This window comes from Dipodomys merriami, unplaced genomic scaffold, assembly GCF_024711535.1.
Source record: "Dipodomys merriami isolate MVZ:Mamm:240054 unplaced genomic scaffold, mDipMer1.0.p SCAF_28, whole genome shotgun sequence".
NCBI lineage: Eukaryota > Metazoa > Chordata > Mammalia > Rodentia > Heteromyidae > Dipodomys > Dipodomys merriami.
In genome coordinates, this window is record NW_027204270.1 from 7,307,026 (window position 1) to 7,323,314 (window position 16,289).

The 16,289-nt window shown below is 47.1% G+C and overlaps 1 protein-coding gene across 1 annotated transcript in view; it reads right to left on the reverse strand.

The window, feature by feature from the left end:
* The window catches only part of Mtor (mechanistic target of rapamycin kinase), a 124,588-nt gene that overhangs the window by 106,686 nt on the left and 1,613 nt on the right, over window positions 1–16,289 (reverse strand). The window contains exons 2-10 of the mRNA XM_070037349.1: window positions 14,508–14,675; window positions 13,599–13,707; window positions 12,474–12,706; window positions 11,487–11,687; window positions 11,076–11,210; window positions 6,557–6,832; window positions 6,362–6,470; window positions 1,636–1,822; window positions 88–216 (exon numbers count right to left, since the gene is read on the reverse strand). Coding sequence (XP_069893450.1) covers window positions 88–216; window positions 1,636–1,822; window positions 6,362–6,470; window positions 6,557–6,832; window positions 11,076–11,210; window positions 11,487–11,687; window positions 12,474–12,706; window positions 13,599–13,707; window positions 14,508–14,669 — 1,541 coding nt within the window. The 5' untranslated portion in view covers window positions 14,670–14,675. The remainder of the gene's footprint in view (window positions 1–87; window positions 217–1,635; window positions 1,823–6,361; window positions 6,471–6,556; window positions 6,833–11,075; window positions 11,211–11,486; window positions 11,688–12,473; window positions 12,707–13,598; window positions 13,708–14,507; window positions 14,676–16,289) is intronic.

The following is a 16,289-nucleotide window of genomic DNA, read 5'->3' on the forward strand; positions in this document are numbered from 1 at the left end:
TGCGCACAACCACTCCTCTGTCTTTTAAGGTATGCACCAGGCCCCTCCCTGACTGAGGCAGAGCAGGTGAAGGGCCTCGTCACACACCTCAGCCCCACCGCCAGCATGGGCTCCAGGAGCTCCTTGATGTCCTGCTGGATGCCAGGCCCCATGGCTCTTGCCAGCATGCTGATACACGTGAACACTGTGGCATCCACCTGCATGGCCTTCTGCCTCCTGCGGAGAAAACAGTGGTGAATTCATACAGACGTCTTGTCCTACCTCAGAGCTGCCTGTGGCAAAAGGGGCAGGTTCCTCAGGAACACCTCCCCTATCCCCATCCTCCCCCATTCCCCCCCCATGCAGGGTAGCTGCTGCACATTTCTAGGGGGCTGTCATACACATCACTGTGTGTATTTAGGATGACCATCCAGCAGATGGCAGCCATGTGCCATAAGGAAGAAGGAGACCTTTCCCTTTCAGGAGAGGCAGTCCATGATTATTGTGTGGCTGAGATGAGAATGTCCAGCTTTAGGATGGGTGGGCCTTGTTAATCCACCAGGGACTACTTGCTAATACTACAGGAAAATAGAAGAATGTAACTCTATTACACGGCCCCTCCAGTCTTAGTCAAAACACCCTGACTTATCCATCTGGCAGTCTAAAGAGTTTTTGTACTCAAGGTTCTTTTTTTCTTTGTTGTTGGTTTTTTCTCATACTTCAAAGAGGTAGAAGAACTTATTCAACTTTAAAGATGAGGGAAAAGACAATTGCTAGAACCCTTAAATTTTGGTCTGGATTCCTTTCCCTATCAGCATAAAGCCTATGCATGACAGACAGAAAAACAAAACTAGATGCCTCCTAAATAATGACACCCAAAACAGCTGATATCAAATGTGTTCTCAAGACATTCTACCTCACTGATTTTTTGTTTGTTTGTTTGTTTTGGGGGGGTCAGTCATGGGGCTTGAACTCAGAGTCTGGGCACTGCCCCTAAACTCTTTTGTTCAAGGCTAGAGCTCTACCACTTTAAGCCACAGCACCACTCCCAGTTTTCTGGTGGTTAATTGGAGATAAGAATGTCACAGACTTGGACTGGGAAGTTGGCTCAGTGGTAGAGCGCTTGCCTTACATGCCTGAGGCCCTGGGTTCAATTCCTCAGTACCACATAAGCAAAAAGAAAAAAGCCGGAAGTGGCACTGTGGCTCAAGTGGTAGAGCGCTAGCCTTGAGCTGAAGAGCTGAGGGACAGCTCCCAGGCCCAAAGTTCAGGCCCCAAGACCGGACCCCCCCCAAAAAAAAAAAAAAAGAATGTCAGAGACTTTCCTGCCAGGACTGGCTTTGAACCAGAATCCTTAAATCTCAACCTCTTGAGTAGCTAGGATTACAGGTGTGCAGCAACAATGCCTAGTTACCTCATGAATTTCTATGTATGCCATTTCATTTAGAAAAGCTAGAACTCAATAGAGGAAGGACCATCTGGAATGGACCCTAAACTCATTCTGCCAATCTCTAACAGTAGCACGTTCCATTCTGTCAATCTCTACACTCCAGTAGAGATTGGCAGAATGAGTTTAGGGTCCATGGAACTGGAATGGAATGTGCTTGCTGTCCAGGTAAACTGGGTGTGAGGAGAAATGCTAACAGAAATGCTTACTTGTGGGCAAAGTCCTTTGGCGGCAGGGCTGCTCGGATGATGTCCAGCACACGGGGCAAGTAGACCTTAAACTCGGACCTCACAGCCACAGAAAGCAGCCCCAGGGCCTGGAAGGCGGCTGTTCGTTCCTTCTCCTTCTTGACGCAGCTCAAGACATGGTTCATGGTATCCTGAAGGTACTGGGTATCTGGGCACAGAAAAGATAAAGTGTATGGCTCAAGGTCAGAGTCAGGTTATATATCAAAGGTCCTACAGAAAATCTTCAAGTTTAAATATAAATTAAGAAGACCTGTTAGAAAGATGGTAAGAATTTAGAGGTTTTTTTTTTTTTTTTTTTTTTTTTTTTTTTTTTTTTTTTTTTTTGCCAGTCCTGGGACTTGCACTCAGGGTCTGAGCACTGTCTCTGAGCTTCTTTTGCTCAAGGCTAACAACACTCCACCACTTGAGCCAGAGTGTTACTTCTAGCTTTCCATTTATGTGGTACTGAGGAATTGAATCCAGGGCTTCATACATGCTAGGCAAGTACTCTACCACTAAACCACATTCCCAGCCAGGAGGATAATTTTTGGCAGTACCTGGCAAGACTATGCTTGTCAGGCAGGTGTTGTATCTACCACATGAGCCACATCCAAATGCTTTCATTATTTTTCAAATAAGGTTTCCCATTTATGGCCCAGGCCAGACTAGACCAAACTTCTCCTATTTACATGTAGCTGGGATAACAGGCACACACCACTGTGCCCAGCTTTCCTTTTTACCAGTTGTGTTCTCAGAGTATCTTTTGCCCAGGTTGGCTGCATATGTGATACTTCTGATCTCAGACTCGAGAGTAGTAAGGATTACAGGTAGGAGCCACCACTCCTGGCCAAGACACCTTATGTTCCATCATCATTCCTCAGACACATCTTTTGGAAATATTAGAAATAGACATTTTTACCTCTACTTAAAAAAAAAAAAAAAAAAAGAGGAAGCCAGGTGCTGGTGGCTCACGCCTACAATCCTAGCTACTCAGGAGGCTGAGATCTGAGGAAAGTCTGTGAGACAGGAAAGTCTGTGAGACGCTTATCTCCAGTTAACCACCAGAAAACCGGAAGTGGCACTGTGGCTCAAGTGGTAGAGTGCTAGCCTTGAGCTGAAGAGCTGAGGGACAGCGCCCAGGCCCAGAGTTCAAGCCCCATGACCAACCAAAAAAAAAAAAAAAAAAGAGGAGTCTTGAGAGAGCATCCTGTAATAATCTGTTTCGGCGTTCTTTGCTGCAGCCTGGGCACCACTTTTCCTTCTACTGGGCTCACATGGGACAGAGTATCCAAGAAGACAGCACTGGGATTAAGAGCATCTGTGTTGTTTTGAGGGATGATGACATGCTCTTGTTTAAAAACAAAAAGATAATTGCATCTACTTTACATTATATTGCAACTAGAATAATATCAAATGCTCTTTACAATTAACAGGCCATTCTACTCAGGTTAGGTCTAGAAATCACTTTACTATTTCCTACAGATTTTTTACTATAGTTATATTTAATAGGCTAATACTTAGTCTGTAGTTTGGAAAGCCCCATGTGCGTTTTCATTAAGTTTACACAGGCCAATATGCAAGACAGGTGATTCTTGGGCAATTTAACCTGAAGAGCTGTTTCTCCTCCGAGAGCTAGAATTCCCCAGTTCTTGTCTCTCTTCTGTTTCTTCTCTCCCCACTGATGCTGACCCTGAGTCTGTGCCCTAGGAGCACATTTATGACAACAGACAAGGCAGGCCCCCACATCCACTGTGGATACCAGAGCCATATGCACACCATGAACCAGATACTCAAAGAGCACATAAAAGTTGAAAATAGGCAGAACAAAGTGACATAACCCTAAGTTTAAAGTGAACCAACAAAGGAACTAATCTTTTCCACATAGGGGCATTTCCGCAGGAAAACGAGGCTAAATCAGGTGTATAGATTCCAATCTGGTCTTGAGAGAGAGAGAGAGAGAGAGAGAGAGAGAGAGAGAGAGAGAGAGAGAGAGAGAGAGTTCTGAGAGAAAGACAGACAGAGAGACAGAGACAGAGACTGTTTTGTTGCCAGTCCTGGAGCTTGAACTCAGGGCTTGAACTTTTGTTTCTGGTCATGGAGCTTGAACCCTGGGCCTGGGCACTTTCCCTCAGCTATTCAGCTCAAGGCTAGCGCTCTACCACTTGAGCCACAGCACCACTTCCGGTTTTCTGGTGGTTTATTGGAGATGTCTCATGGACTTTCCTGCTCGGGCTGGCTTTGAACCATGATCCTCAGATCTCAGCCTCCTGAGTAGCTAGGATTACAGGCATGAGCCACCAGCACCCAACTGGCCTGAACTTTTTGCTCAAGGCTAGCGCTCTACCATTTGAGCCACAATGCCACTTCCAGCTTTTCTGGTAGTTAACTGGAGACAAGAGTCTCAAGGACATTCTTGCCTGGGCTGGCTTTGAGCTTTGATCCTCAGATCTCAGCCTCCTGAGCAGCCAGGATTACAGGCGTGAGCCACCAACAGCTGGCTGGTCTTAGAGTATATTTCTATTTGTTTTTGCAGTATTTATCATAATCCCAAAGCATATACCACTGGAAAGTTTAAGTAATGACTTCCAAACTTAAGAGCTTTGAACAAGAGGCTCTTAAACACTTAGGTGTACCCTTGCAGGGACTGCTCAGACTGAATTTCACTGATACATTTTAGTGTGGCATTTAGCAACAACAAACCTACATCAAAAGAATAAACCCAGGAGCCCTCAGTCTTTGTATCCTGCTGCGTGGCAGCCTTTTGAACAGAGCAGCATAACTGCCTCTACAACATGCCAGACTTTGATCAAATTTGCCCTCGTTATTAATTTCTTTTGAACTACAGACTTTCAACCCAAGATCATTTAGAGCTCTACTGATCAGCAGCATGTCTGGTCACTAAGAAAGAGAAGAACTCTGGATGCCAGACAGGCAGAATGGAAGACTGAAAAGAGAATGTGAAATTTTCATTCACATTTCTCTCTGGTTCAGTGATTTCATGGTAACTAATTGTCTTGTTCTTTTTTTTTTTTTTTGGTCGGCCGTGGGGCTTGAACTCTGGGCCTGGGCGCTGTCCTTCAGCTCTTCAGCTCAAGGCTAGCGCTCTACCACTTGAGCTACAGCGCCACTTCCGGTTTTCTGGTGGTTTATTGGAGATAGGAGTCTCACGGTCTCTCCTGCCCCGGCTGGCTTTGAACCGCGATCATCATATCTCAGCCTCCTGAGTAGCTAGGATTACAGGCGTGAGCCACCAGCGCCCGGCTTGTCTTGTTCTTATGCAGCAAGTTCTAGCTATCCACAGCCTGGCCTGTTTTAACACTCACCAGCCACACTTCTCCTGCAGTCTGGGCTTAGCAGTGCGAATCTATCTGTACTGGGAATGGCAACTGCTGAGATTGGGCTGGCCTTCTCCTCCCACACCTGATGTCCATTTGGTCCTGCATGCTTGCTAATAAGCACAGGCAATGTGCATCCCAGTGCACAAAGAGATGTTGAGATGAGGTCTCACTCTCACCAAGTAGGAGGCAGAGGTGTGGGGAACAGTATGAACAAGCACCTGGAGAGTTATTATAACATAGAGTCCCACCTTATTACCAAAATGGACCCGAGTAGCTTATGGAGACAATAATAATAATAATAATAATAGTTTCCATCTGTTGGGGCCAACTCTTGCTGGGCACTACAGAGCTACTTAGGCACTCACGCCATTTATCTTGGGAGGCTGGGATTGTTATTGTCTTTTTTTTTTTTTTTTGGGGGGGGGTCCGGTTGTGGGGCCTGAACTCTGGGCCTGGGCGCTGTCCCTCAGCTCTTCAGCTCAAGGCTAGCGCTCTACCACTTGAGCCACAGCGCCACTTCCAGCTTTTTTCTTTTTTTGCTCATGTGGTGCTGAGGAATCAAACCCAGGGCCTCAGGCATGCAAGGCAAGCACTTTACCACTGAGCCATCTTCCCAGCCCCCTGTAATTTCTTAAATTATATTTTATTGTAAAGATGCTGTACAGAGGGGTTACAGTTACAGTAATAAGGCAATGAGTACATTACTTCCTTTGTTGTCTCACTATCCCTTCCTGTTATTGCAATTTTGTAAGCCAGGAAGGTGAAATAACCTGTCCAAAACTTCACAGTGAAGGACTGAGGGTCTGATGACAAAGCTTTCCTAGAATGGAGAACATTTCTGGCTAGAGCAATTCAGGAAGGCTTCCTGGAGACGTCAAAACCTTAGATGGGCCAGATGTCATAGCCAGGAGGAATTCACACTGCCTACATAGGACAGGGCAGGGAGATGGAAACTTCCTCTCTACCATCCATGGAACCTGTCTGAAACATCCAGCCCTTCCTTCCTACACAGAGTGAAGCAGTGTAGTAACTGCTTCCAGGGCAGAAGCAGGAAGGTCATCAAACCTTCCCTGCCACTCACAGGCTGCTACTGCACAGTACCTACCCAAAGCTGCCCTTATTTTGGTATCTTTTAAGTCCATCCAGAAATGTGTTAACTTCCACATGAGACCTTGCTTGGCTTAAAACTGCTCTTCTGCCTATGCATTGATTGTTCCTTCTCTTAACAGAAAATTAGCTGTGGGGTGAAGAACCCACAGAGTAGCCCCTATGTCCTGTTGTTTCTGAGGCTCAGACACGCTTTTCTGCAATCACCTTGTCCCAGTTTAATGATCTAGGTGGGCAATGCTGTCTTCTACGGACATCCTCACCTGTGAAGGCGGAAGGTCGGAAGGCAGCCAAGCGGGGCAACAAATTAAGGATTGTCATTTGGATCAGCGAGTTCTTGCTATTCCTGCATTTCAGCACCCACTGGCACACCTGAGAGAGGAAGGATAAAGGGTTGGCAGGGGGAAGGGAGGCAGAGGGTGCTTGGGAGAAGTGGGAGAGGGCCTCACACCATTTACCTGATCGAATTTCTCTTCCATCAAGTCTCTGCAACATCGGCTCTCCACCAGGGTGGACTTGGCAGGGCTGGGGGAAGCCCCAAATCCCATGAGGCCTTGGTGAGAGCTGTACCCCAACAGCCCCACCAAGGCGTTGGACTGCTGGGGTTGTACAGCCTGGAAACTGGTGAAAGGGGTGATGTGCCGAGGCTTCGTCCCAAAGCCCATGAGATCTTTGCAGTACTTGTCATGGACAAGCTGCTGCTGGGTGATTTCTTCCATTTCTTCTCTTAGACGCTGTGCACATGCAGAGGGAAAGAGAAGAACTGCCTTTACTAATGGGCAGCTTTGCATGTGGATGCATGCAGCCTACCAGAAACATACCTGCCCAAGCTCTGCAGTGGAGGAGCTGTACTTTGTCTCCCCCGAGTACTGTGGGGATCTGATTTTGTTCTGATGTGAGCTGAAGAGCACTGCCTACTGAACAGTGAAGATGCTATGGGGATGGCTCCTACCTCCAAGCAGACCCCAGGAAGGTTTAGAGAGACTCATTTGCAAACTGCAGGGTCTATGAGCCTCTTGGAAAGGAGAGGGAAGCCCCATGCTGGCACCATCCTAAGGATATTCTGGTGTCCTTCTTCTACCCTGAAGTTTCTGATGTTGAAACTTTAGGTGAGTCATTGTCTCAGAATCCTAGTCTACAGATATGGACTTCGCTGGCTGAGTGTGCTCATGTGTCCATTTCTGAAGCTGTTTTAGTTTGTTTTTGTTTTTTGGTTTTTTGCCGGTCATGGGGCCTGAACTTGGCCGGGGAGCTGTTCCTCAGCTCTTCAGCTCAAGGCTAGCGCTCTATCACTTGAGCGACAGTGCCACTTCCGGCTTTTTCTGTTTATGTGGTGCTGAGGAATTGAACCGAAGGCCTCATGCATGCAAGGCAAGCACTTTACCACGGAGCCATCTTCCCAGGCCCTGTCTGAAGCTGTTTTAAAAATTAATCCTTCAACAGATCAAATTGAGAAAAACGGGCTGGGAAGGTGGATCCGTGGTAGAATGCTTGCCTTGCATGCATGAGGCCTTTGGTTTGATTCCTCAGCACCACATAGGCAGAAAAAGCTGGAAGTGGTGCTGTGGCTCAAGTGGTAGAGCACTAGCCTTGAGCTGAAGAGCTGAGGGACAGCACCCAGGCCCAGAGTTCAGGCCCCACAACTGACAAAAAAAAAGAAAAAGAAAAGAAAAAATTGAGAAAAACATGTAATAATTTTTAAAATTTCTTTTCTTTTGAACTCACAATTGGTGCTCTGAGATTTTTTGTTCAGGGCTAGCACTCTACTACTTTGAGCCAAAGAATCATTACTGTTTTTTTCTAGTGGTTAATTGGAGATAAGAGTCTCAGGGACTTTCCTGCCCAGGCTGGCTTTGAACTGTGATCCTTAGATCTCAGCCTCCTGAGTAGCTAGAATTACAGGTGGGAGACACCAGTGCCTGGCTTAATTTTCCACATTTCTAAACTTTCTTCAATATATCTCTCTCCCACCCCTCCCCCCCCCCCCGCAAAAATTCTGTCTAGTACTCTTATCAAAATTCACCAATGGCTCTCGTGCTCCTGAATTTAACATCTAATCCTAGTCCTCAGCTGTTTCTTCTTCTTTGAGGCTCTTTCTCCACATGGCTCCTTGGACCACACACTCTCCAGGCTCCTGCCCCTCTGGCTGCTTTGTCTCCCTTGGTTCCCCTCACCTCCCAATCTCAGGCTCATGGGCCCTATCTCTTCCCCAAGTTCACTAGCCTCTCTGTGCAGTTTTCATCTAGCTTGTGACTTGGAACAGTACCTATATGCTGATGCCTCCCCAAATCCACTTCCCTCCCCAGAATCACTCGGATGTCGCTCAGACATTGACCCAGCAGTCATCTTCAAACTTAAACACAAACACCTGTCATTCCTGCCCACCTGCTCCCCCATTTCCATCCTCTTATCACAGTATAGAAGAGCTTTGTCCTTCCACTTGTGCAAGCCGAACACCTTAACTTTTCTTCTTTTCACCAACCTCAACCTATCAGCAAATTCCAAGTTCAGAGTCCAGTTGCTTCTTGGACCTCCAAAGCTCCCACTGGGATCTGAACTTTAAGACCCCTGCTAGAACTGATATAGTTCTCTAACTTAGCTTGGGGCTTCAGCACTCTTGGCCTTCTGACAATCCATTCTCAGCAGAGTGGGCTCAAGTGTTCCTTCAAAACAGGAGTCAAACAGTGCTGCTCTAGCCACAAATGACCTCCTACTGCACTCACCAAGTCTACTAGAGGCCTCCCAGGCCTAGGCCCTCTGTGATGCACTCCCACCTGCCCCAGGCATTCCTGACACATCTCCCATTGCATCTCTGTCCACTCTGCTCAGCCACATGCACCACACAGTCCTGCCTTGGAGCCTCCCAGAATGCTTTTCTCCCAAGGCTGTGTGGCTCTGTTTCCTCCTTCATGACCCTCCAAACATGCCTTGCTTCCTGCGCATGCTGTTCAGCTTTGCTGTCCTGATCTCCAAGGACCCATCACAGCATCACTTATTATAGTGTATTTTTGCTACTTGGAGTACTGTCATTCTGTTTGGTTTGCTGCTGTTATTTTAGCTCTTAGGGTACAATGTTGTCAGTACACACTAGGTACTTTTTTTTTTTTTGCAATTTTTTTAATTGTGATTAAGTGATTACATAAATTTCACAGTATTGTGGGATACACCAAGTACTCTTAATACTCGCTTAATTATTTCACTTTTTTCCTTTCTTTAAAAAAATCTGGTTTCTTTTTCTAACTCCTCCTTCTTACAACAATTTCAATAGGTTTCAATGTTCTCTCTTTTCAGTTTTGTTGGTTGTGGGGTTTGAACTCAGGGCCTAGGTGCTGTCCGTGAACTTTTTGCTCAAGGCTAGTGCTCTGCCACTTTGAGCCACAGCACCACTTCTGTCTTTTGAGTGGTTAGTCAGAGATAAGAGTCTCACAGGGACTTTTCAGCCCCGGCTAGCTTCAAACTGTAATCCTCAGCATTCAGCCTCCTGAGTAGCTGGGATTACAGGCGTGAGCCATAGGCACCAGCTATTCTACTCTCATTTATGCAAATTTATGACGTGTATCATATTCATCCTCATTTGCCCTCTTTTAGCCCCCTTTGCCACCCTTTAGCCCTCTTTGCCACCCCTAAGAACTATTTCATAGAAATCTGACCTAGGGCTACCATGGAAAGCCCTGTGTCATGCTAGGAGGGGAAATCTCCACTGGCTTCCATTTGCAGGATATCTGAGTCTGGTGCTGGGCTTGGTACTCCCCACATATCTAGAAACCTCCCATGGTCCAGTGAGGCAGCTGAGGAAAGTGAGACAGGAGGGGGTGTCATGTGCCTGAGTCATGGAGCACACGGGAAGGGGGGGGCGCCTCAAAGCCCAAAGCCTCCTCCGGCTGCACGTGCTGCTCCACATCTAGACACTACCCAACAACAGCGGTGAAGCCCCGAGGTGAAATCCCATACCAACAGATCCTCATGAAGTCTCACAGATGGAGCTCAACCCCAAATACTCCAAATCCCATCTCCTTGGGATCTGAGCTCTCACAGCTGGTACAAGGCACCGCTGGGCTGGCTGAGGCTCCCAGGGCAGCTGTGCAGATGGGATCTCCAGGTACAAGGAGTCTTAAACTCCAGGGCCTGGCTGTGTCATTACCAGGTGTATATGAGGATACACTTCTCAGGAGGTAGTGAGGCCCACAACGGAACACAGAGTACCTACAGTGGCAGGCCTGCACTGAGGCACAACCGATGGCGGCAGGCCTGCCCATAGTGCACGTAGGCCTGTGCTAAGGCTGACTCTGGCTTGGGACCCACAGCGGTCTTGCATGGAGACTAGGAGGCTTCCATCCAATGGTTCTTCCTTCTCGTGTGCATTCAGGGTCAGACCCGCATTGTGAGCTCAGCTCTCTCTCTCACTTTCTCACAAGTATTTTCCTAGTGAATTCCCTGTACTTGTAAATCCATCTTCTCATGCTAACTCCCTGCTTTCGTGGCTGCCTCTCCACTCGCTTGTTCCCACAAGCAGCCATGGCCATCAGAAAGGCATAATGCCACATCATTCTCAGATGTGCAAGTCTCCAGTACACATAGGAGCTAATGTTTGCTGGGAATGATGAGGCCTATTCACTTAAGCCCTTGTTCTCTCTCTGTCCCCATCTTCCTCCTTCTCCCTCGCTCATACTGCATCAGGTACACTTCCCTTCTTTCTGGCTCATCAATGCATCCAACTCTCCCACTCAATCCTGAGTTGCAAGGGGACTCCTTTATACCCCTCAGGCAGGGCATTCCTGGACCCATCACTCCCTCTGCCCTGCTACCTTACCCGGTTTTGTTCTCTTCATGGGACTGCTTACTATCTGAAATAATTTTTTTACTCCCTGGTTGTCTACTTCCCCTATAGTAAACTGTCAGTTCCGTGAGGGGAAGGACTCGTGTTGCCTGCTCACAGTCCCGCCCGGACTTCCGGTCTCCCCAGCTGCAGCCTCTCACCTCTCCTTCCATGCTGCTGATTCGGACCAGCTCGTTGAGGATCAGCAAGGCCCCATGGATGCGATCATCTCGATTCATGCCCTTCTCTTTGGCCAAGGTCTCATCAAACCCTTTCTCTGCTTCTTCGAATGTGTGCTATGGAGACAAAATGCTTGATTACCTAGTGTCCCAAGTTAGACAGAACAGAGGCCCAAGCCTTCTCTCCAGAGGGACTGAGGTGTTAGGGGGCTGGTTGGTGGCTTGTGCAAACATTATCAACAATACTAGCTTATCAGCTCTCTAATGGAGCTTCAATGCTCACAGTAAGTCTCTGAAGCAAATACTATTATCATCTCTATTTAGTAGCTAAATAAAACAGGCCGTCTAGGCAAATGGGCTGCGCTAGTGGCCTCAACAGAACCATCTCCTCACCCTGTACCACTGAGGTTTCTGCATCTCCTTCGGCTCTCGCTGGGTGGTGAGAATCAGACAGGCACGAAGGGCAGCCACCGCCCCCTCACGGATGGCCTGCTTGGGGTCCCATACAGCCACAAAAATGTTGTCAAAGAAGGGCTGCACTTGCTGGAAGAAGAAGGTGGGGACGCTGATGGCCAGCTCACGGAGAACCAGGACCTGGGAGAGAAGGACAAGCTGAGAATAGTCTGATGACTTCCTACAGCAGCAACACCCAAGGAAAACATGAGTCTTACTCTTTGGGGCCAGAAGAGGCTGAGTGAAACTGATCAACACCTCCATGCTCAGTACCCTTGGCTGTTTACAAGCGAATGCCTGCCATGTTTAAACAGATGCTCGGAAAGGACAACGTGTTTGATGCTGTCTTTGTTTTTCTTTCCAGTCCTGGTGCTTGAACTCAGGTCTTGGGGCACTGTCCCTGAGTTTCCTTTGCTCAAGGCTGGCACTCTACCACTTGAGTCACAGTGCCACTTCCAGCTTTTTCTGTTTATGTGGTATTAAGGAATCGAACCCAGGGCTTCATGCATGCAAGACAAGCACTCTACCACTGAGCCACATTCCCAGCCAGTGTTTGATGCTTTCTATACCCCTATACCAACAGCCTACAACTGTGCTTGACATATGACACAGTCAGTAAATACATACGGAATGTGGTTTTAATGTAGTCTTATTTTCATCTCACAGAGGAAGAAAGTGAAGAGAGTTAGTGACAAAGCCATGACTCAAATCAGTGCCCGTGTCTGTGCTCCTTCCTGGTGGTACTGCCTCTTTAAGGGAGCTGAGAGGAAAGGAACCAGAGTCCCATCTCTACTCCATCTACCCTTGGATCCTCTCTCATAAGGAGGAATCATGGCCCAATCAAACCAGCATTTTCAGGGAAGGCCTTGGACGGAAGCAAAGGGGCTCTCCCTGCCGTCCCGCAGGCTTCTCCCTGGAGGCACTCACAGCTGCATGTCTCCGGCCCTCATTTCGGTCAGCACCCAGCCATTCCAGGGCTCGCTTCACCTCAAACTCCACGTACTCAGCAGTGAAAGTGTCCCCTGCCATAGCAAGGCGGCCAATGGCCTTGGATGCCATTTCCATGACAACCGGGTCATTGGAGGGGAGAAGGTTCCGAAGATAGTTTGCAAATCGGCCAATTCGGGTAGCATTCCCACCTTCTACTCCTATGAGGCTGGCTGGAAGAGAAGAAGGCAAAATGTGAAGACGCTGCCTGTGCTGGCCAGGAATGCACAAAGACTTAAACTTCGCAGCATTGATCTTTTTACTTTGAGTACATTTCCACATGCCAAGCATGGAGACAACCTGATTTGACGTTGGTGCCAGAACTGCATACATAAAGCAACACATAGGTAATTTATTTTTCCAAGAAAAACTGGAAAAACAAACAGGGACTGAGTAGTAATTCACAAGATTAATGATGAGCCCTTGAGAAATTAAAAAAAAAAAAAAGTCCCTCTTTTTGGTTTTTTTTGCCAGTCCAGAAGCTTGAACTCTGGGCCTAAGCACTGTTCCTGAACATCTTTTGCTCAAGGCTAGCAGTCTACCACTTGAGCCACATAGCCACTTCTGGCTTTTTTGGTGATTTAACTGGAAATAAAGAGTCTCGTAGACTTTCCTGCTTGAGCTGGCTTTAAACCACAATCCTCAGATCTCAGTCTCCAGAGTAGCTAGGATTACAAGTGTGAGCCACCGTTGCCTGGCCATGATCTGCCTTTTATTAGCCATACCCAATTCTACTTCTTCTGGTAAGGCTCCCTATGCCAGATCTTGCTTGACTGCAAACTCAGAACCTATAGAAGGCAACATGAGGTAGTGAAAAGCTAGCTTCTAGTCTCAGGTCTGAAAAACTCCCTAAACAAAAATGTCACTTGATGGTTCCATGACTCTGTTTCCACATCTAAAAATACCTGCTTTGTTTTGTCCCAGTAACTCTATTAGAACACCTATATCTTAAAGTTCTTTAAACAAAGATGAACGGCATCTCTAACATATCTCGTGGCAAAACAAACACAAAAGGCAGCTGCCTCCATTTTTCTAGCTGGTATTGTTAACAGAGGCTGTCCTTACCAATAGCTAAAATGCCACCTTTCCTCTCGTTGGCATCTGAGCTGGAAACCAATTCAAAGATGTGATGGTTCAGCTGGTCATAGAAGCGAGTTGACTCCTCTTGACTCATCTGCAAAGGAAGATGCACTCAGAACAACTTCTAGAATCTCCCTGATGGTGGGGTAGGGGGAGGATGGGTAGGGCTGGCATTTTAAGTCTAGAAACCAAGATGTAATTCAAACCACAGAAGACAGAGCAATTGTCCATTTCCTTACTCTGGAAGTGTAAAGCAATTTAACTCATGATCCATCTGCTTATTTAACACTACTTCTGAGTCTCCATAGCTAGCAAGGCCATGTGCATTCCTCCTAGTACTCAGGGTACAAGGATGAATAGGCCACTGTCTCTGACTTCAAGTCTAGTCTCTATTTAGAAAACCCCAAGCTGGGCTGGGAAGGTGGCTCAGTGGTAGAGTGCTTGCCTAGCATGCATGAAGCCTTGGGTTCAATTCCTCAGTACCACATACACAGAAAAAGCCAGAAGTGGAGCTATGGCTCAAGTGGTATAGCACTAGTCTTGAGCAAAAGAAGCTTGAGGACAGTGCCCAGGCCCTGAGTTCAAGCCCCAGAACTGGCACCAAAAAAAAAAAAAAAAAGAAAAGAAAAGAAAAAGAAAACCCCAAGCTATCAACTTTCTAATCCCATTCCAACTGTAAATAGTGGGGGAGGCAGGAAAACAAATTTAAAGGGCAGCTGAATCTATCTATGCTCACTGCTATATTTGTACACACCAATGGGAAACATGTGGATGTGAAGCTGGGTGCCTTCCCAAGACAGAATTCCCCAAGAGCTGTCAAAAGGTATCTACACCAGAGATGGCACACACAGCCCAAGCATCCCCACAAGATGGCCCCAATCACAGAAGCCCAACCTCTCGAAGCTCCATGGTGACGTAGTGTTGGAGCTCCTTTGCCGCCTTTGCCCTGGTCTCCTCATTACGGCTCTTCAGGCCACTGGCAAACTGCTGCAGAACGCTCACATTGCTAGATGTAGTGGTGGTGGCGGTGGCGGCGGCAGGTCCGGTTCCAAGCATCTTGCCCTAAGATTTTATTGGAGAGAAGTTTCCTTCAATATGCCAGCTGAGCAATGGCAACAAATCTTACAACCCCGGCTGCATACAGACCACCAGCTCATGTCAGGCAGGGGATTCTGAAAAGGTCAGAACTTCTCAAGGAACTCTCAGAAAGCCTACATCCATTAATAAGGACTGACATGGAAAGAGGCCATGTACTAGAGAGGCCTGTGGAGTTGTTCCAAAGTTTTATATATATCCAGAAGAACACACTTAAAATTCCTTAGTGTCCCCAGGACACCAGGAGGATCACAGCATCTCACTCATGGGTTCAGGTGAAAAATTAAAACAGTGAAGTTAACACATATCAGAGAGAGTGCTTAAAGATGCCAGGCATGATGGCGCACCCCTCTAATCTTAGCACTCAGGAGGTGGGGACAGAAAGACTGTGAAGTATGAGGCCACCCTGGATGACAAGAATGAAACATTGTCTCAAAAAAATTAAGAGCGCAGAGGTGCCCATGTTGTCTCAGGTCCTCAGGAGTTTAAAGCCAGAAGACTGAGCCCAGGAGCAGAAAACCAATCTGGGCTTGACAGCAAGACACATGTCAAATAAGCAATAACAACACACAAAACGATCATGTTTAAAACAGTGCTGGGCACCTGGCAAGTTCTTAAAGTAATTGTTTGTTCTTATTACTGTAACTACCATTATATGACATAGTGCTAGGGTAGGGAGGTGGGAAAAGAATTTAAAATGATTTGAATTGCCCCTTTCCTCAGTACGATCTAAGAAGAAAATTATTACTATTCTACAGTAGCACTGAATATGATGGTCCTGGGGCTTGAACTCATGGCCTGGAGCTGCCCCTGAGCTTTTTTGCTAAAGGCTAGTGCTCTACCACTTTGAGCTACAGAGCTACTTCTGGTTTTCTGGTGGTTAAATGGAGCTAAGAATCACATAGGGCTGGGAATGTGGCTTAGCGATAAGTGTTTGCCTAGCATGTATGAAGCCCTGGGTTCGATTCCTCAGTACCACATAAACAGAAAAAGCCAGAAGTGGAGCTGTGGCTCAAGTGGTAGAGTGCTAGCTTTGAGCACAGAGAGGCTCAGGGGCAGTACCCAGGCCCTGAGTTCAAGCCCTAGGACTGGAAAAAAAAAAGGGGGGGGGAGTGTCTTAGCCTTTCCTGTGTTTGCTGGCTTTGAACCAGGATCCTCAGATCTCAGCTTTCTGAGTAGCTAGGATTACAGGTGTAGTCATCAGTGACTGGCTCTTTTTTTTTTTTTTAAGTAAAGCTCCCAAAATCTAGCAAATGTTTCTTATTTTTGTTTGTTTTTGTCAGTTGTGGGGCTTGAACTATGGGCTTCGGCACTGTTCCCTGCACTCTTCAGCTCAAGGCAAGAGCTCTACCACATGAGCCATAATGCCACTTCCGGTTTTCTAGTGGTTTATTGGAGATGAGTCTCACAACCTTTCCTGCCGGGGCTGGCTTTGAACCGTGAACTTCAGATCTCAGCCTCCTGAGTAGCTACTGCCATGAGCCACTGGTTCCTGGCTTCTAGCAAACATTTCTTTATCTTTTATCTTTTTTTGGGGGGGGGGCTGAACTCAGGAGGCTGAGATCTGAGGATCGCAGTTCA